The sequence below is a fragment of the Garra rufa genome, chromosome 1 (assembly GCF_049309525.1).
Source record: "Garra rufa chromosome 1, GarRuf1.0, whole genome shotgun sequence".
Lineage (NCBI taxonomy): Eukaryota > Metazoa > Chordata > Actinopteri > Cypriniformes > Cyprinidae > Garra > Garra rufa.
This window is the reverse complement of record NC_133361.1, coordinates 43,605,075-43,625,720: the sequence shown is the minus strand read 5'-3', so window position 1 is coordinate 43,625,720 and position 20,646 is coordinate 43,605,075. Positions and strand designations below refer to the sequence as shown.

Here is a 20,646-nt window from a genome sequence, read left to right as displayed (position 1 = left end):
TATGTGAAGAGTTTATTTGCAAAAACAGATAACTCCGTTTTTTACATTTTACTTTTACATTTACATGTTTTTTTATTAAGTTATTATGTTTCTGTTGTGTTTTAGTTAGCTGTATTTTTCAAAATAACCCAACTGCAGTTTTAGTGAGATTAACTGGAATGCACAATGAAAAAAAATGGCAAATGAACTCTTTATATGTTGATTAACCCCTCGTAAATTTATGTTTGCATATTATATATTTCAGTTCATTATAATCGAGTAATTATTTCGTTTTTATTGATTTATTTTCTTTTTAATGTAGCTATAATGCTTTCTTGAGTTGTGGGTTTGTCCAACAAAAACAATTCCTGTTTGTTTTTTTGAAAGGGTTTAACGTGTGCTTCGATCAGACTCTTTTACGTGAGTTGGGCGTGTTCGTTTAGTGGGCCTATGTACAACCAATGAAATGCTTCATAACAGCCCACACTCGAATGCTATTGGTTCGTTTTTTTCAGTCAGTCTCAGAGGTAGTAAAACTGTCAGTGGGCAAAGTATTAGTGGATGAGAGTGAATGATTCATTCACTTAAAGGATTTGTTAAAAAAAAAAAAAAAAAAAAATTCCAGGAAAGAAACATTACAAGTGTTTTGTCAGCACTTCTTATTTGCCGTATTGTAAATGCTACAGTCAGAGTTTACAAACAATATCACAAAGATACTGTCATATGTACACTACCAGTCAAAAGTTTTTGAACAGTAATAATAAAAAATAAAAATAAAAAACAGTAAAAATTTTTACTATTTAAAATAACTTTTCTATTTGAATATATTTTATTTCTGTGATCAAAGCTAACATGTAACATCATTACTCCAGTCTTTAGTGTCACATGGTCCTTCAGAAATCATTCTAATAGGCTGATTTGCTCTTCAAGAAACATTATTATTATGATCAATATTTTAAACAGTTGAGTACATTCTTTCCATGATTCTTTGATAAATAGAAAGATCCAAAGATCAGCTTTATAGAAATCAATACTTTTATTTAGCAAGGATGCTTTAAATTGATCAAAAGTGACGACAAAGACATTTATAACGTTACAAAAATATTTCTATTTCAGATAAATGCTGTTCTTCTAAACTTTCTATTCATCAAAGAAACCTGAAAAAAATCTACTTAGGTGTTTTCAGCACAATAATAATAAGGCTTGGTTTTACAGACAGGTATTCAAGTCATTTTTAAAAATGTGCCTTAGAAAAACACGTTACTGGTATGTATCTTGAGACAAAACAAAGGCACTGATATATTTTAAGCTCAGTCCGTGCAAGTTTGTTTCAGCTGAAACAGCTCAGACTTACATTTTAGTCTGGGACTACATGGGAAACCAGCTAGGGGCTTACTTTTTTGTGAGCAGCAAATCAGCATATTAAAATGATTTCTGAAGGATCATGTGATTGGAGTAACGATGCTGAAAATTCAGTTTTGAAATCACAGGAATAAATCACATTGCAAAATATATATTAAAATAGAGAACAGTTATTTTAAATAATAAAAATATTTTATTTTAATTTTTGCTGTACTTTGGAGCAAACAAATGCAGGCTTGATGAGCAGAAGAAACTTCTGTAAAAACATTTTAAAAGTCTTAAAGGCAACATTAAAGAGCAACAAGTTTAAATACGTTTTACATATATTTTCCATTTTAATTTAATTACAATTATATTGCACTCAGGCTATCTCTGTTTCCAACTGAAACACCACAAACCAAATTTAATAGCTCCATGAACAATTAGTCAAAACAAGAAAAACTAGTCAGACCTGACACAGATTTTGTATTCACCTGCTTTATGAGTTGAGCATGTTCCCGTATCAACTCTTGCACACTCTAGTGTTCAGAAAAGGAAACACATCAATAACACTCAGGCACTTCACCTCTGTGTTGCTGTTTATTTTCATTAAACAACTTTAATAGTTTAGAAAAAATATATCCACCAACATGTCAAGCATAATTAATTGAATGCAAATCACACAGATCATACAGCTTAGGTCATAGAAAGAAGACATTTATTTTAATGGATGCTCTTCAGTGTCTTAAAAATAGCTGAAACACATTTTTTTGGCAAATAGGTAATAACATATTACCCCAATGACAATGCATTCTGTGTTTGTTTGTTTGTTTTTTTAATTTCATAAAACAAATAGTATTTACCCAAACACTCTCCCAATGATCCTTTTAAAAACTTCTCACAAACTCTAACACTAAAAATTCAAGCAAGTCACATTAAAAGATAAATAAGCACCAATATTCACATCTAAAAAGCTTTCTTTTTGTTAAAGTTTTTAATAAATAACCTTTAAGCACATTATCAAACTAAAGACTTTAAATTCCATGTTTATGTAAAATAGCAATTACAAAAACAGATTAATTCGGCAAACATTATAAATCCTGGTGTTAAAAGAAAACTTAAAACCCCTTGGTGCTATATATTAAAGTCTTTCTGCCGTCACCTTCCAAAGTTCCTGCAGAGGAGAGAATACATAATGAATTTTTTGACGCGGTTAATCAGAACACAGCATTTACTGCAAGCATGAACAGCTCCCCCTAAAGGCAATAACGAGAGCATGCTTGAGGGAATCACAACAAGCAAACGAAATAATAATTGATTGCTATTGTATTTAATACATATTCAAAGAAACAATTGAAAAATTTATAGTAAATAAATACAGACAAGTGCTCCTCACCAGCTGTTCCACCCTTTCATACTGAAAGAACTGAGGAAAGGAGATCTTCACTGGCTCTACCGTGAAATTCATCTTTCCATCTGTCATCTGCTGTAACTGGTCTAGGCAGTGGCGGAAGTGATCATATGCTTCACAGGATATGTCCATGTGTCTCAGTGTGAAGTTTAATCTGCGGAAATACAGAAACCATCACACTGGAACAAAAGGTCAAGGTTTTTCTTGGATGGCATGGGTCTGTTCGCCTCAAAAGCACTATTCTTAAACTATGGACGAATTGAGAACACCTGTGCATAATAAGGTATAGTAACTGTATCCTAAGCTATACTAACTGTTTTATTTATTTTAGTATTATTTACTAATTATTTTATTTGAATATACTGAATGCAATTTATATTATTAAATACAAAAAAACCAATATTTAAATCTATTACACCAATGTTTTTCCTATTGTATACTAATTATTTTATTTATTTATGTACTGTTGTGTTTGTGTAATTGTGTTTTTTTTTAAATCAAACAAAATACATAATTACAGTAGATGTTATTCCTAATATATACAAACCTATTTAATTTATTATGCGCTAATTAAGATGTAATTTTAAATAGATGGAACAAAAAATATAGTAGGTAATATTTCATTATAGTGTTTTTTCTTCTAAAGTACACTTATTAATTTGTTACATATGTACCAATTATTTAATTTACGTTTAATTTCTTTAATATTGTTTTAAGAAAAATATATAATAGCTGATATTTGATTATATGGTAACACTTTACAATAAGATTCATTAGTTAAACATTAGTTAATGTATTAACTAATGTGAACTAACCATGAGCAATACATTTGTTACTGCATTTACTAACCTTTATTAACATTAGTTAACGGAAATACAGTTGTTCATTGTTTGTTCATGTTAGTTCACACTGCATTAACTAATGTTAATAATGTATTAGTAAATGTTGAAATTATCATTAACAAAGATTAATAAATGCCGTATAAGTGCAGTTCATTATTAGTTCATGTAAACGAATGTGGTTAACTAATGCTAACTAATGAACCTTATTGTAAAGTGTTACCGATTATATTACAGTAGATGTTATTCCTAATATATACAAACTTATTTAATTAGTTTTATTATGCACTAATTAAAATTTAATTTTAAAACAAATCTAACAAAAAACATATAGTAGGTAATATTTCATTATTGTATTTTTTTCTTCTAAAGTACACAAATTAATTTATTTTATTATATATGTACTAATTTGTTTCATCTCAGTGGCTGTTTACATATCTATACATATTTTATTTTATTACATACGTACTAATTATTTTATTTACATTTAATTTGTTTTAATATTTTTTTCAAGGAAAATATATAATAGCTGATATTTGATTTTATTACAGTAGATGTTTTTCCTAATTTATACAACCTTTGCGCTAATTATTCGATGTACTAATTTTGTTTGTATTTTATTTAAATAAATTTGTTTAAATCAAACCAAATATATAGTAGCTCATTTATTATTACAGTGGCTGTTTTTCCTAATGTCTTTTTTCGTATACTAATTATTTTATTTAAATGTAATTTCTTTTAATACCTTTTTCAAGCAAAATATATAATAGCTGATATCTAAATATATTACAGTAGTTTTTTTCCTAATACATAAATGTAATATCAATATAAAATGTAATTTTAAAGAAAAAATATATAGTAACTCATATTTCAATATTGTGGTTGATTTTTCTAAATGTACACCAGTTATTTTATTACATATGTATTAATTATTTTATTAAAATTTAATTTCAATCAAAATATATAATAGCTGATATTTGATTATTACAGTAGATATTTTTCCTAATATACACAAACTTAATTTATTATGTACTAATTAAAATGTAATAAAAAAAATCTAACTAAATATATAGTACCTAATATTTCATTATAGTAGTTGTTTTTCTAATGCACACTAATTATTTTAATTATATGTGTACTAATTATTTTGTGTATTTAATTTGTTAATTTTTTTCAAGTATATATACAAAAATATTACATTTATTTTATGATGTACTAATTAAAATGTAATTTTAAACAAATCAAACTAAATATATAGTACCTAATATTTCATTATAGTGGTTGTTTTCTCCCAATATATACAAACTTATTTATTTTATTGTGTACTAATTAAAATGTAATTTGAAAAATAATAACAAAATACATAGTACCTACTATTTCATTATACTGGTTGTTTTTCTAATGCATACTAATTATTTTATTTAATTATATATGCACTAATTATTTTATTTATATGTTTTTTTCCTTTCAAGTAAAATATGTAACTATAAATAAATATATAGCACTACTTGATTGCATATGATGTTCTTCCTAATTCCAAACTTGATGAATGTGAAAAAATAAGCTACAAGTATATGAAACAGGGATCTGAATGTCTTGGTGAGGCAGGTTGTTCTAACCTCTTTTCTATGGAGACGTAGGTTGTGCTGGAGTGCCGCATGTTGCTCGCAAGTCTGTATAATGTTCTGAACAGAGCATCTGTAAGATCATCATCGTAACACACTGAAGGGGGAAGTACAAAAACATCCTTAACAAATAACAAATTATTATAATTCAGGCTTTCATCATGCTCACTGAGAGTGCCTTCATCAATTCATTCATTATGCTAATAGTCTCTCCAGTCTGCGGCAGTTTTTAAGGCAATGAATTCATTGTATAATTATGAAAAGCACTCTCTGCAAATTTACCATCCGCCGCGATCACAAAAGTGGTATTATCATGCAAGTCCGCTACTTCTGCGTCAGTCCAGCAGAACTCCAAATCAGCATCTGGGGAGAGTTGAAATATGAGGAAAAATAAGATTACAACCACACAGTCCTATTTCACCTGTCAGCACCACTAGTATGATGAGTGTGAGGAAGCCCTGTGTATTATACTGTGTCAACTGCCCTCAGATAGACTCTACTTCCCACTTACAAATGGATTCAACAGGAGGCGAGGAGACAGCGCAGCTCTAATAGATATAACTGGCCATTTTACCATCTCAGGTCTGGGTCTAAACCACACCAATTAGCATCTCACACCTGATTCTCCTCGAATTCTTACCTGTGCAGAAATCATCTGCCATCCAGTCCAGCTGCCGCACCCTTATTTCGCTCTCTGTTGGATGTATAGACATTTAGACATGATTTTGTTTTCAGTCAGAGAACATCATTGAATAAATGTGCTTATAGAGGCTGTTCATCATGAAATCTATTTAAATTGTGAACTTAGCAGTGAATGTGTCACATGTGCACAGCAGGTTTACAGGATTACTCCACTTCCAAAATAAAAATGTGCTCACCCCCCCCCCCCATGTCATCCAAGATATCCATTCGTTCAGTCGCAAAGAAATTAAAGGAGTAGTTCACTTTCAGAACAAGAATTTACAGATAATGTATTCACCCCCTTGTCATCCAAGATGTTCATGTCTTTCTTTCTTCAGTCGTAAAGAAATGGTGTTTTTGAGGAAAACATTTCAGGATTTCTCTCCATATAATGGACTTCAATGGTGCCCCTGAGTTTGAACTTCTAAAATGTAGCTTCAAATGGCTCTAAACGATCCCAGCCGAGGAAGAAGGGTCTTATCTAGCGAAACAATCGGTTATTTTCTAAAAAAACATTTACAGCTTATATACTTTTTAATCTCAAACGCTTGTCTTGCCCAGCTAGATAAGACGAGCATTTGAGGTTAAAAAGTATATAAATTGTAATTTTTTTTTTTTTTTTTTTAGAAAATAACCCATCAATTTGCTAGATAAGACCCTTCTTTCCTCGGCTGTGATCATTTAGAGCCCTTTGAAGCTACATTTTAGAAGTTCAAACTTGGGGGCACCATAGAAGTCCATTATATGGAGAGAAATCCTGAAATGTTTTCCTCAAAAAACATAATTTCCTTACGACTGAAGTAAGAAAGACATGAACATCTTGGATGACAAGGAGGTGAGTACATTATCTGTACATTTTTGTTTTGAAAGTGAACTACTCCTTTAAGTTTTTTTTTGAGTAAAACATTCCAGGATTTTTCTCCATATAGTGAACTTCAGTGATGCTCAACGGATTGAAGGGTAAAAATGTAGTTTCAATGCCGCTTCAAAGGGTTTTATATGATCCCAGACAAGGAATAAGGGTCTCATCTAGCGGAACAATAAAAATAACAATATACTTTTTAACCTCAAATGCTCATCATTTCTAGCTCTGCGATGCGCATGCATACTCTGTGCACTCCGGTTCAAGACAGTTAGGCTATGTTATAAAACTCCCATCTCATTTTCTCCTCCAACTTCACAATCACCCTACATCACTGCAGAAGTACCGACCCAGTGTTTACAAAGTGAACATGCAAAGAAGATCAAACAGCCTTTATAAATAGGGCGCTTTTGAAGTTGGAGGAGAAAATGAGATGGGAGTTTTACGCCAAAGCCACTAGAAGGCAAGCCTGCAACCATTAAGTCAAAAAGCGTAACAGCTAATGCTGATAGTATGTGGGAAAGGAGACCAGAGGCCATTTTTTTATGGATGTCAATGAAGGAGAGGCTTCACTATGATAAATAAATAGCTTTTTAGAGGAAACAGGTTATCAGTTATCATTTGACAGTCTATCTGCTCATTTTTAACATGTTTTACACTAAACCAGTGGTTTTCAGACGTAGAAAAATAGGTCACCAGGATGATCTGAGGTTGTATAGCCTACATGTATGTAAGTTCAAGATTCGAGGAGGAAGGAAGCAAACTTAACTTTAATAACTAAACAAACATAAATGACAAAACAAAAGTAAGCATCAGCCACCTTATCCAACATGTATTTTGCGCTCTGTTTTTGCAGTGTTAAACACTGTAGCCAATCACAGACATATCTCTTGATTTCTAAAGCACAATGGCCAATCAGTTAGTCAATGTTGCAGTTAGTCAGAATCCACTCGCCAACTTTTTGTTCAGTCCTGAGTTCTGGAAACTCGCAGATCCTCACATAATAACCAAGTGTAGATGCAATGTAAATAAGAGATTCACTGTGAAACTTTCTGAGATTTTCAGATAAACTGAAATAAGTGACAGCTTTTAAGTGATGAAGCATTGCACGCTTTCTTGTCTATATACAGTCCATTCCGAATTTGAATACAAGATGTTTTTGATGCTACTCAGAAGAACCAATGTGGCCTGGCTACTTAACTGTGACTGAAATTGAATGATGTCACGGCTGAAATGTGATTGGTTATTAAGGGACATGTAATCCAAGTGTGCCGTTATGCTCTCTTCAATAGTAAGTAATACAGACCCTCTCATCTCCCAACAGTAAGACAATCTCTGGAGTATGCATGCACATCACAGAGCTAAACAAGATTTGCATTTGTGGTTAAAAAGTGTATAAATATTATTTTATGTCAGAAAATGACAAATTGTTTCACTAGATAAGACCCTTATTCCTTGGCTGGGAGACCTTTGAAGCTGCATTGAAACTGCATTTTTAATCTTCAATCCGTTGAGCACCACTGAAGTCCACTATATGGAGAAAAATCCTGGAATGTTTTCCTCAAAAAACTTAATTTAATTGCAACTGAAGAATGAATGGCATAAATATCTTGGATGACATGGGGGTGAGCAAATTATCAGGAAATTTTTATTCTGGAAGTAGAGTGATCCTTTAAACACACAAAAGAAATCTCAAATTAAAATATAAAAATGTAACATTCACAGTTAGCTGTGACACTGTTTTAAAATATTTAAAAAAGTACATATTTTATTACACTAATTTTATTTCATTAATATTAATGTATTGTATTTCACTGCACCATAACTGAAATTCATGGCTTTTCAGCACAATTTATGATTTCAAATTTGAGGGCTGCAATTAAAGTTCATTTAGGTCAAGTCACCTTGATTTTTATAGCACTTTATACAATACAGATTGCTTCAATACAGCTTAGAGGGATAGTTCATCCAAAAATGAAAATTACCCCATGATTTAATCACCCTCAAGACATCCGAGGTGTATATGACTTTTCTCTTTCAGACGAATACGTTTGGAGCTACATTAACCCCTTGGAGCTGTGTTGAGCACTTTTTTATGATGGAGGAATGCACTTTATTAGACTTCACAATCTCAACACCTATTCACTGCCATTATAAAGAATATAATTCCGTTCATATTCATCTGAAAGAAGAAAGTCATATAGACGGTTTCAACGGCAACAACATAAACAAACGTTACTGCGCATGCGCGCTTTTGTGGCCCAAACTTAACTTCCGGTAGACATCCAAATAGAATCAATAACAACAGCTAAGTCCTTCTAGAGTAGATTATTTTTTTAATAACAAGCGAAATATGTTGGCTGCGTAAATTAGACTGATTTATTAAAAATGCAAAATCATCCTCTGCCAGCAGGAGGTGCTTTAAGCACGAGAAACGAGGTTTCCCCGGTAATGGCTATAGACAAAGCAGCTCTTAATTTAAAAATGCTGCCTTATGCAGGATGAAATGAAAATGGCATTTTCTAAAGACAGTCTTTCTTCAGAAATACAGTGATATAAAAACACCCACGCCTCGGTTTGATTTTTAAACTTGCATTACGTTTATTCAACGAAGTCTATTGGAAAATCAGTCGGTTTTTATATCGTGGCAGGTCGCCACAAATAAATAAATGTTTGGGAAACACATACCACAGCACAATAACCTGAGACCAACTTCATTACTCATTATTAGCTGCGTTTGTAGCCCGCGACACGAACCAGACAGATAAACAAACACAGACCGGAAGTTAACTTAGGTCCAGGCGTGTGCGCCCGATGAAACCGTCTATACATCTAGGATGGCTTGAGGGTGAGTAAATCATGGGGTAATTTTCATTTTTAGGTCAACTACTTAATAGTAATTAACAGGAAAATAACACAATCATTGGTGCAAATTTCATCAAAACCAAATTCTCTAACAAGACTTCTTCACAGGACTTACTTAGTTCAAGTCAGTACAGTATTGGTTAAATTCAGTTCAATAACTGTGTAAAGTTCAGCTTTCTGACCCTGCACAGACAACACAACAACAGACGCATTCAAGACCCAGAAAGGTAGTAAGGACATCGTTAAAATATCATCAGACATCAGAAGGCATCAGACATCAGAAAAAAAAACGACTTTATTCAACAATTTCTAATTAAATAAAGTTATTTTTGTTTTCTTTGCGCACAAAAAGTATTTTTGTAGCTTCATTACATTATGGTTGAACCACTGATGTCACATGGACAATTTTAATAATGTTCTCACTACCTTTCTGGGCCTTGAACACTGTAGTTACCTTGCTGTCTATGCAGGGTCAGAAAGCTCTCAGATTTCATTAAAAAAAATCTTAATTTGTGTTCCAAAGATGAACAAAGGTCTTACGAGTTTGGAATGACATGAGATTGAATAATTATTGATCGAATTTTCATTTTTGGGTGAACTATTCCTTTAAGCGCTACCTCCAATTTCTTCAGAAAATGTGAAAATCTAGTTAACTTTTTACAAGATATTACGGAGAATACCAAGACAAACACTTTGGTTGTAGCCTTGATCAAGTACATAAATCAGTTATGAACTGAGGAGAAACGTTGTCATAGGAACCATTATTTTCACAAGCTTCTTTCACACTCATGCTATATTAAATTCAAACTGTATTTCACAAAAGAACTGGCTTTTTACACAATTATGGTGGCATAAAACAGAGGAGAGCACACAGAGGCACTCTGCTAGAGGAAATACTCTTTCCTTATGACACATTATCAACATGAAAAGGGGCCTAAAAGCTGTCGTTAATGAGTGAATGCTGCTGAACATCCTGATATGGTGTTAATGTTTACCTTGGGGTTCAAAGTGCTGCTTGTTCAAACACACATTTCGCTGACACATGCTCAGAAGGTCGTCACCAACATCTGCAAAACACAACACAAAGATGTTTTCATTTAGTGAGCTAATGATGAACAAAAACCCTTCACCCATCCAAAACAACCTCTTTATCTTCTAAAGCCAATCACAAAGCTATAATGTTTCGTAATGTACTGTGACTAATTCACACACCAGGCTACTGAAAAGAAAGAGGTGACACTATTATACTGAATGAGATTGAAAACAAATTAGTGTCTTATTATGTAAGAGTTATATAACGCTGATATGTTAATGTGTTCAAGTATTATTGGTATAAAATTAAACAGAGACTAACTCAGGTTTGATAAAGTTTGGTAATGCAACCTGACCCATTTTCAAAAAAGGAAAGAGTTTAAAACTTCAATAATACCCTAGTTTACTATGACTTGCTTTTGGGAATTTTTTGTGGAAGTGACATAAGAGTATTTTAAGAGTAAGCAAGTTATGTACATCAATAATGTTACTATATATTCATCCCAATAGGGATGCACAATATACAGGTTACTATATCAGTTATGAGTCAATATTAGAGATTTTTTTCTTTTTTATTAGTCAGTATTAGATCATTGTGCATGCTTATTTTTTTAGATTAGACTGCTATTTAAATGGGTCACTTAAAGTTCATTTAAAAGTTTAATTTTCTAAGTACATTAATCATTACAGTTTAATGCTTATTTTTTGTTTTAATGTAAATAATAATTCAAAACACAGGTAGTTATCAGCTAATAGGTATCGTCTGGAATTTTTTTATTCTCTAGTGGCCAATGTGTTTGTAGACTAGAAGCCTTTTAATTCAGTTTACGCCCGATTTGCATGAACATTTCTTTCTGAAACGTATGAATATTTATCAAATTAGTTTTCAATCATAATCTAGTGGTGCCCCTAAAGCTCCTTGTAGTTCTTTACCAAGCCACAATAATCTGTTGTAATTCTCTGTACAGGGGCAGAATGAAATAATAAGAGGTCTTAGAAAAAGTCCAGCACAAATCTCACAGGAGGGAGTGTGCTAATGAATACTTTGGCACCATCCGCACAAAGCAATCAAACCACTATTCTTTCCAATCTACTTAACACTGAAGTTATAAATCAATGTTTCTCTCTCTCAAACACTTCAGAAACAGCTTTTGTCCATACCCTGCTAACATACAACGACACATACAAAAAAATCAGCTCATGAATTAACTCAATAATACAGCACACAACAAAAGTCTCTTGTGAATAACATCTGGGTGTAATATCTACAAGCCTGTGTATTTTTTTTTTCTAGATAATGCTGTTTTTTATTGCCTTTCCAAGCTCTTTCTCTCGCTCTCTAAAATGACGGATCTATCTGCTTCCACTGGTCCAAAAACATCAATCCAGTTACACTGAAAGACACAGCTCTAATATAAAAGACACTCTTTCCAAAGAAACCTGGCTCCATTACAGAAGCTTATAGAAAAAAAGCAAATGGTTGAAATGGCAGCAATCATCAAGAAAAAGAAAGAAAAAATCAGTCATCACTGCATCTACACCACTTTCAAAAGGCTACTGAAACATCCTTTGACAATGTTCATGGGCATGCAAGCGAATATATTTGATAAAATATCAGGGAAAAGGCTCTGTAGAACACGCTGTTTGTTTTCCGTGCCTTTCTGAATACGGGTTCACTATTTGGCAACATCCATACTTCCCATAATATCAAAACATCAATAATTAATGTAATATTTTTTCAAACACTTGCCCTCGCTAAAAATAGGGCAGGATGTATTTGTTTTTCCTGTATTTGTTTTGCTGTTATAGGGCAGGATGTATTTGTTTTTCCTGTATTTGTTTTGCTGTTTTGTTCTGACAACATCATGTTATTATTATAACATTAACTAGAAAATAAATTTTTGAAATTCGTGAATCGATGCAATTCATATGTCAATTCATTTTTTCCACTGACCCTAGTCAACTGACTATCAACCTGGCCGATTATCAGCACCAATATTAAAGCAACACTAAGTAACTTTTCCCTCAACGCTCCCTCTACAGGTTGGAATCGGAATTGTCCATTACCGCTGTCGTAAATAATTTAGCCTACCGTCGCGTCACATGCACGTTATTTGTTTGGAGGCTATCCAGGACCGGCTTTGGAAATAACTATGTCCAGTGACAAGGTAGAGTATGTTGTATGACTTTATAAAAGTATGAAAACCTTTTGTGAAGCCTGCCGTAAAGCAAGTCGCATTTGTAGTCTCATTTGAACTACAAAACCGCGACCCGACGACCCAAACTTACATAGTGCTGTTATGGCCGATAGAGGGTCGCAAAGCGAATACGAAAGTGCCGTTTCACCCTGTTATGAGTTGATGAACCACTGACACGAGTTCGGAAACATTATTTTAAGGTAAAACAACTCTTTAGTGTTGACAATTCCGCTTCCAACCTGTAGAGGGAGCGTTGAGGGAAAAGCATTTTTATCGGTTATCGGTATCAGTCATTTTCAAAACCGATTTGCCATCAAAAGTCATTTAAAAAAAAAGTTTTTGTCAGAGCCCTTGTTATTCTTAATATTGACTACTTTTTTTTACATTTTTACACCAGACATATCGAATCAAATTATCGGTTATCTGTTTACTTGATCTGTAATAATCGGTATCGGCCCTGAAAAACACATATCGGTTGACCCCTAATTAAAAGTTTCTGCATTATCCTGTCCTCTCGTGCATTTGTCTTACGTGGACAACCACCCTTTTTGGGGGACCTGAACGAATTAATGTCATTGTAAACCTGCAATATTTGAGAAATCACTGATTTTGAATGACCAACTTCTTGTGCAATGGCTGAAAGGGTCATCCCTTCGGCCTTCATCTAGACAACCTGTCGCAGGGTTTCAATCACCTTAGAGCAGCCTGCCCTCTTGCAATCTCAGTGAAAACTGGAGGAATGCCATAAACTAAATAGAGTTTGTCATATAATTAAGTAAATAGCACCAGGTACCAGATTAACACCATAACTTGGAGGTATTTGTAAGGGTTCTCTAAATTTGATCAGAGTTCTTTTTCAAATATCTCATTTAAGTTTTTAATACAGTGCTTCAGAATACTTCAGTGCTTCAGGTTTTATATTAATATAAAGGAGCAAGGGGGTCATCACCATGAGCAATCTCTGATGTATTTTTCTCTAGTTTTGCTCGTTTTAAAATGTTTCAACACACACATTTTACTTCAAATGGCTCAATCTAATAATAGTAACTATTCAATCACATCACTACCTGTGCAGTACACCGTTTTGGCCACCATTGCCATGACAATACTGGTCAACCCTGTTCCAGCTCCAAGCTCAAGGACAGTGGCGCCTTTGAACATGCTTGCTTGTGCCAGGATGAAATCGGCCAATAGGAAAGCACCACGCCAGATCTGCAATGACAAACAACAACTTTGAACAACGTAGCAGAGTAGATGAACAGCATAATCACCCTACGTCACTGCCCTCACCTGTTTCCCGACATCCTCCAGAGGTGTGGCCATAGTATGCTCTGTTGAAAACACATTTAAAATCATACAATGTGACAGAACAAAACAAATCCATTAGTTCACATACATCTCTAATGCAACCCTCACCAATCTTAATGATGTCAGGGGCTCCATCCTCCTCCTCAGAATCTTCTTCCTCATTGGTCAGCATTGCTGAAGATTGACTAAGGATAATAGGACATACTGCATCCCTGTTACAGCTGGTGTATCTGGGCCTCCTCACCACATCCAGATCCCCATCTTCATCCCGAGGAACATCTGATGTATCAGTGCTCTCACGGACCGGCGACTCACCGCTTGAGTCCTTTCCATCGCAATCCCGCAGAATCCTGAATTTTGAAGTGAAGACTGGACATACAGATGCAAATCCATTTTCAGATAATATACAAAGGTGTGAACTCACTTATATAACTGACTTAGAATGGTCACACAGTCTCAGCTGCAGCGGACACAACCATTCTGAGTCAGCTATGATGAAGTAATGAACTCTGGCTGTGACAGACAGAATGAGAGCGGCTCTTTAGCACTGAGCAGATATGTGATTTCTGTCCTCTCTGTATTGGTAATGACCAAGCATGGGTCTGCCTTTGACAGGAACATCGATTAAGTTTCTAAGAAAAGAGCCTTTACATCATTTAGATTGATTTTTCGGTTGTTGTGATAAAAAAGACAAAAGGTATTGATTAAACATATTTTTTCTGTATGCTTTACCTAAGAAACTAATGTAAATTTTTCACAGCTGACACAACTTGTCATGTTTTTTAAACATGTTTTTCCCCTGAGGTCCATTTATAATATTAGCTAAGATTTCTTGCAACTGACATCATTTTAGCCTTTAGAAAGAAATATTTAACAAGGTTTTATTTGGTATAAACACTACCATTCAAATGTTTTAAGTCAGTTTTTAAATGCTTTTTAAATACATTTATTACTTGTTAAAAAATAAAGTAAAAAATAGTAATGTTGTGAAATATCAGTACAGTTTAAAAAAATGTTATATATTTTAATATACATTTAAATGTAATTTATTCCTGTGATTGCAAAGCAGTCATTACTCCAGTCTTTAGTGCCACATGATCCTTCAGAAATCATTCTAATATGCTGATTTGCTGCTCAAGAAACATTTCTTAGTATTCATGTTGAAAATATTTTTTGTGGAAACTGACACTTTAAGGAATCTTTGAGAAATTCTTAAGACTTGTATGGCTTAATATAAAGTAAATGATGTCTCTTACTACTGCTTACATCTACTGTAGCATTTCTTGTCTCTGCCGTTAGTAAGCTCTTTCAGTAGCTGTGGTGTACTAGAAGCCTCAAAAGTATCAGGGCCAAAGTGGAGAGAACAAAGATGTGGATCTTTAGGAAGTTTTATTCGTCCACAGGTGCCTTCCCTTTTTTTCCTCCTCTTCTTATCGCTAAGAAAGCAGTAAAGACTTGCATCACTTCTCTTGTTGCCCTTCGACTGAAAATTACAAACAAAAGCTGCATGAGGTGGCATCATATCAGTATTTTCTTTGCCACGTTGTGTTGCAGTAAAAATAGCAACAGGTAGCGCCGGTAGCTCAAAGAGTGCAACCATTTCAGGTCATCGAAATAATGGCACCCTATAGTCCAAAATATGTATTAAATGGTGTTTTTTTTAATAACATAAGTTAAAAAAATGGCTTATCTTAGTTTTTTTTGTCTTGTTTCTAGTCAAAATATGTGAAAATTCTTAAATTAAGATGAATTTACTATACAAGTAAAATGACATAAGATATTTTGCCTTGTTTTAAGCAAAATGCACAATTTAGTTTTTCCCCCCTGGAAACAAGTAGAATTATCTGCCAGTGGGGTAAGTAAAATATTTTTAAAACAAGAGTATTTTACTTACCCCACTGGCAGATAATTTTACTTATTTTAAGCAAACTGCACTAAATTTAGTTTTTTTCCCCCGGAATCAAGACTATGCCATTTAGCTTATCTAGTAAATGCATCTTAATGTAAGAATTTTAAGATATTTTGACTAAAAACAAGACAAAATACTAAGTAAGATAAGCCTTTTTTGTAGTGTTTTCATGGGTTTCCTACTACATATGTCAATAAGAGACACTATTTACATTTTATTAAACCATACAAGTGTCAATACCCATGGTTACCTTTAATAAAAGTATTAATTATTTTAAAAAGATCTCACTGATCCCAGAGTTTTGAAAAGTTGTGTATATTATTATTGTATTTCATTATCTGCTGGTTTTGCCCTGCTGATCACAGCCAGAACTGACTTGCAACTCATTTGGGGGTTTGAAATCAAATCGAATCAAAGAATACTTCATTTAAACAGTACTCGAATGGAACAAACAATAGGGACAACTTAGATTTGAATGGGAAATGGCAACAAAAGCCTGAATGGATAAAAGAGGTGTAAAAATACTAGAAATAGAGTCTTACAGGGCTTGGATCAATGATTTCCAGCCTGAGAAAGTGAAGCTTAAAAGTTAGCCTGGATCATTTAATTACTATGGACTATGCTTAAAAGTCAGATCGATAAAGAACAGGCGAATACCTTTGCATGAAAAGTTTCAAATTGTGATTTCCGCCTGAAGGAGTCTGCACAGCATGCATCTTATTATTCAAGAGCAGAACCGTAAGGCTCAGTTTTACAGTGTCAGCTCCAGTCTAGCGTTGTAAAGGTCACCTCATCCAAGCCGTTCAAAATCAGGCTCTTTTTGTTTTTCTAAGAATAGTGATAGGTCGTGTACGGTATAATTTCAGCTTCATTTGAGCCTAGCTGCTCTGGTGAGGATAATGAATCACAGCCTATGCAACTGCACTCATGGTCACATCAGGGGTTTAAGGGCGAGAATAGGCCACCCAGCATTGCTTTCCATGTATTTAGACCAGGACCTTGTGGTGATAAATGTTGTGAGCCTGGGCATTATCGACCTGGAACACAGCAGAAAAAAAAAAAAAAAAAAAACTCCAAGCCATAACATTGCTAGAAACTGCTGTGTTTATTGTTCAATTTTGTACTTTTTATTTTTTAGTTGACTATAAAAAAATTGAAATTATCACCTGCTGGTCATTTAAATTTACAGGCTAATAGCCTTCTAAAGGTCAAACCTGTGTATACAGAGAATGGTTGACAGTCATTTTATAAGTACTTAAGGCACACATGGAAACCAAATAGCCAGGGACCGAGGCTGTTAACACAAAAGGTTACAGCTGCTAATGACAAGCGTTCAAACATACAATACGAAGCACTGGCATGACATTAAGTAATCTGGAAACATGCCAAAAATAAGTGTCAAGCATAATGAAAAGTTTATTTGCAAAAACAGTGCTTTTTATTTTCAAAAATCATGTTTTTTATGTTATCATGATTTTAATGTGTTTTTGTGTTAGCTGTATTTTTTTAAATATTTTTATTTGATCAAAATATCCCACAACAATGCACAATAAAAAAAAAACATGATTTTTGAAAATAGTTAAACATGGAGTTATCTATTTTTTTTAATTATATATATATATATGCACAGTGCCCTCCACTAATATTGGCACCCTTAGTAAATATGAGCAAAGGTGACTGTGAAAATAAATCTGCATTGTTTATCCTTTAGATCTTTCATTGAAGTAAAACGATTGGAAAATGGGGCGGATATCTCATTATGAAATAAATGTTTTTCTCTAGTTCACGTTGGCCACTATTATTGGCACCCCTAAAAATTTGTCTAAGTAAAATATCTCTAAAGTATATTCGCATTAATATTACAATTGTTTTAGCACACCAGGGTGGCTAGTATTATAAAATTGTCCAGTCATGATTTTCTGTTACACAAAATTATAAATATGAGGAGCCAAATTCCCTTAATCATCCATCACAAGAAGTAAAAACAAATAATGTAGTTCTGATGTGCAGAACAAGTTTGTTGAGCTTCACAAAATAAAAAGTGGCTGTAAGAAAAGAGCTAAAGCATTGAAGATCCCCATTCTCACCATCAGGGCTATAATTAAGAAGTTCCAATCAACTAAAGATGCTACAAATCTGCCTAGAAGAGGATGTGTGTCTATATCATCCTAATGCACGGTAAGGAGGAGAGTTTGAGTGGCTAAAGACTCTCCAAGGATCACAGTTGGAGAAATGCAGAGAACTGTTGAGTCTTGGGGTCAAAAAACCTAAAATAAAATGATCAAACAGCCCCTTCATCAGCACATGTTGTTCCAGAGGGTTTCAAGAAAAAATCCTCCTGGCTCATCAAAAAACAAACTCCAGAATATTCACTTGTCAGACATGATTGGAACTTCAAACAGGACTGGCTTCTATGGTAAGATGAAACTAAAAATTTGCTTTTTGGCAGCTAACCCTCCAGATGGTTTTGGTGCAGACAGAGATAAAAAAAAAAGTACCCCATGCCCACGGTTAAAAATACTGCTGGGTCTTTAATGTTGTGGACCTATTTTTCTACCGGAGGTCCTGGACATCTTGTTTAGATACATGGCTTCATGGATTCTATCAAATACCAGCAGATAAAAAATCAAAACCTGACTGCCTCTGTTAGAAATGGGCCATGGTTGCATCTTCCAGCAGGACGACGATCAAAAACAAACATCAAAATCAATACAAAAATTGTGTCACTGAGCACAGAATGAAGCTTCTACCATGGCTATCCCAGTCCTCCGACCTGAACCCTGTATAGAAGCTGAAGAGAAGAAGCACCAACATGAAGCTGGGAAGAGAGAGATTCTGGAGAATCTAGAGAGATTCTGTATGAAGGAATGGTCTCTGATCTCTGGTCAGCTGTTCTCCAAACTCATAAGACAGTGTTGGAGAAAACTCAGAACTGTTATCTTGGGAAAAGGATGTTGCAATAATTGGGTGCCAATAATAGTGGCCAATGTGAACTAGAGAAAAACGTTTATTTCATAATGAGATTTCACCCCTAGGTTCTATTGATTTACTTCAATGACAGGTTAGAATTTTGTGAATTTTTTGAATGAAAGATCAAAAGGATAAATTACGCAGATTTATTTTCACATCCACCTTTGATCATATTAACCAGGGGTGCCAATATTAGTGGAGGGCACTGTATATTATACACACAAATTATATTATACACACACTTTTGGGTTTGTGACTCTGTAGTTGAACAACACTACATCCAAGTATACTGCATTTAAATACTCTAATGCTACAGATAACTAGAAAAAAAAGGCATGATTTTCTAATATGCTGATTTGGTCTTTGTGAATAATAAACTGGGTCTTTCATTCCAAACCTACTAACCTGGGCCTTGAACATATCAGTTGCGTTGCTGTTTTTGCAGGGTCAGAGAGCTCTCGGATTTCATCAGAAATATCTTAATTTGTGTTTCAAAGATCAATGAAGGTCTTACGGGTTTGGAGCGGCCTGAGGGTGAGTAATTAATGAAAGAATTTTAATTTTTGGATGAACTATCCCTTTAAGTCTCAGGGTAGACGTTCCCCAGGTGATCGTATTTGGTTCGTGGCATGTATAAAATTTAAAGTAAGTATTTAGTATTAATTACGGACACAATCAGTGTTAATGCACACAAAGACACACAGGTGTCTGCCAGCTCTCCTTACCTGGTTGTCCTACGCCGTTAAGTCTTTTCATGAGATGGCAAGCGTTTGGTAACAGCAGATGCACATCAGATAGAACGGTGTCACTTTTAAATGTGACCTGGTCCATGGCCAAGCCTGCATGGCACTCTATCAAGGACGCAGCTCTGGAGAATAGAGCAATTTTATTCCTATGCCTCAATCTTCCTTCTGAAATGCAATACGATGTCTACATGCACTTAGAGAGATTATGATACATTTGGCATTCAACACAGATGGGAAACTACAAGGTATTTTAAGGCAGAAGTCGTCTGATGAAAGTTTAAGACTACTTGAGACTTTAGAGCACTTCGGCTCGACTGCAAGCTTGTCCAAAGTAGAAATATATTAAAGTGGGCGTGACCATACGCTTAGACTTTGACTAGTGTCCTGTTGCACTCAAAAGCCACTTATTTTCTAATCGTTCCTTATAAACGTTCTGGCAGCTAAACGGAGAGTACATGTAAGGAAAGAAGTAATTGTGTATCGTACAATTAGTTAAAGCAAACCTTTAACTGATTAACGTTACTATTACTGATTGCTTTAAGTTTGCGCAATGCTGCGACTCCTAGTAAGCAGACTGCATGGTTTATGTCCTTAAACGAGGTAACGTTAGTCAGCTCACTAGGAGTCACAACCTCGGTTCAGAAAGTGCAGTAATGTCAAGGTTAGGTAACGTAAGGCAACTCACTGTATTCTGATATATTCTGACACACGTTAGTTTACAGTATCTTCACACCTCGTAGTCTTCTAATCAGCTCTGGGGCAAAGCATATATTTCTTGTGTAGCCAAGTGTATTAAATCATACTAAAATATGAGCGCAACGATATGATGAGTTACCTTAAATAAAGGTTATATCGTAGCTTACGAGGCGTTTGACTTGCA

At 34.1% G+C, this 20,646-nt stretch overlaps 1 protein-coding gene across 2 annotated transcripts; it reads right to left on the bottom strand.

Moving 5' to 3' along the window:
- Nucleotides 1-1,655: 1,655 nt before the first annotated feature.
- mettl22 (methyltransferase 22, Kin17 lysine) lies at nucleotides 1,656-20,646 on the bottom strand. Of its 2 annotated transcripts, none has more exons than XM_073841120.1 (11): nucleotides 20,602-20,646; nucleotides 19,746-19,888; nucleotides 14,250-14,510; nucleotides 14,124-14,164; nucleotides 13,901-14,045; nucleotides 10,599-10,670; nucleotides 5,836-5,889; nucleotides 5,478-5,558; nucleotides 5,190-5,292; nucleotides 2,717-2,885; nucleotides 1,656-2,494 (listed from the first exon to the last, which is right to left on the bottom strand). In XM_073841120.1, the coding sequence occupies exons 2-11, from the start codon at nucleotides 19,849-19,851 to the stop codon at nucleotides 2,462-2,464; spliced, it is 1,065 nt and encodes a 354-aa protein (XP_073697221.1). In that variant the 5' UTR covers nucleotides 19,852-19,888; nucleotides 20,602-20,646; the 3' UTR covers nucleotides 1,656-2,461. The 2 variants fall into 2 exon arrangements, with proteins under 2 accessions (XP_073697221.1, XP_073697212.1); XM_073841111.1 differs by having other exon boundaries at nucleotides 20,452-20,635.

Excerpts from the sequence above, each read along its gene's own strand:
- mettl22 (XM_073841120.1), bottom strand. The coding sequence starts at position 19,851 with ATGGACCAGGTCACATTTAAAAGTGACACCGTTCTATCTGATGTGCAT. Across the intron at positions 5,293-5,477 it reads TTTTGTGATCGCGGCGGATG|TGTGTTACGATGATGATCTT; the intron begins GTAAATTTGCAG and ends TTCCCCCTTCAG. Across the intron at positions 2,495-2,716 it reads ATGAAAGGGTGGAACAGCTG|GAACTTTGGAAGGTGACGGC; the intron begins GTGAGGAGCACT and ends TCTCCTCTGCAG.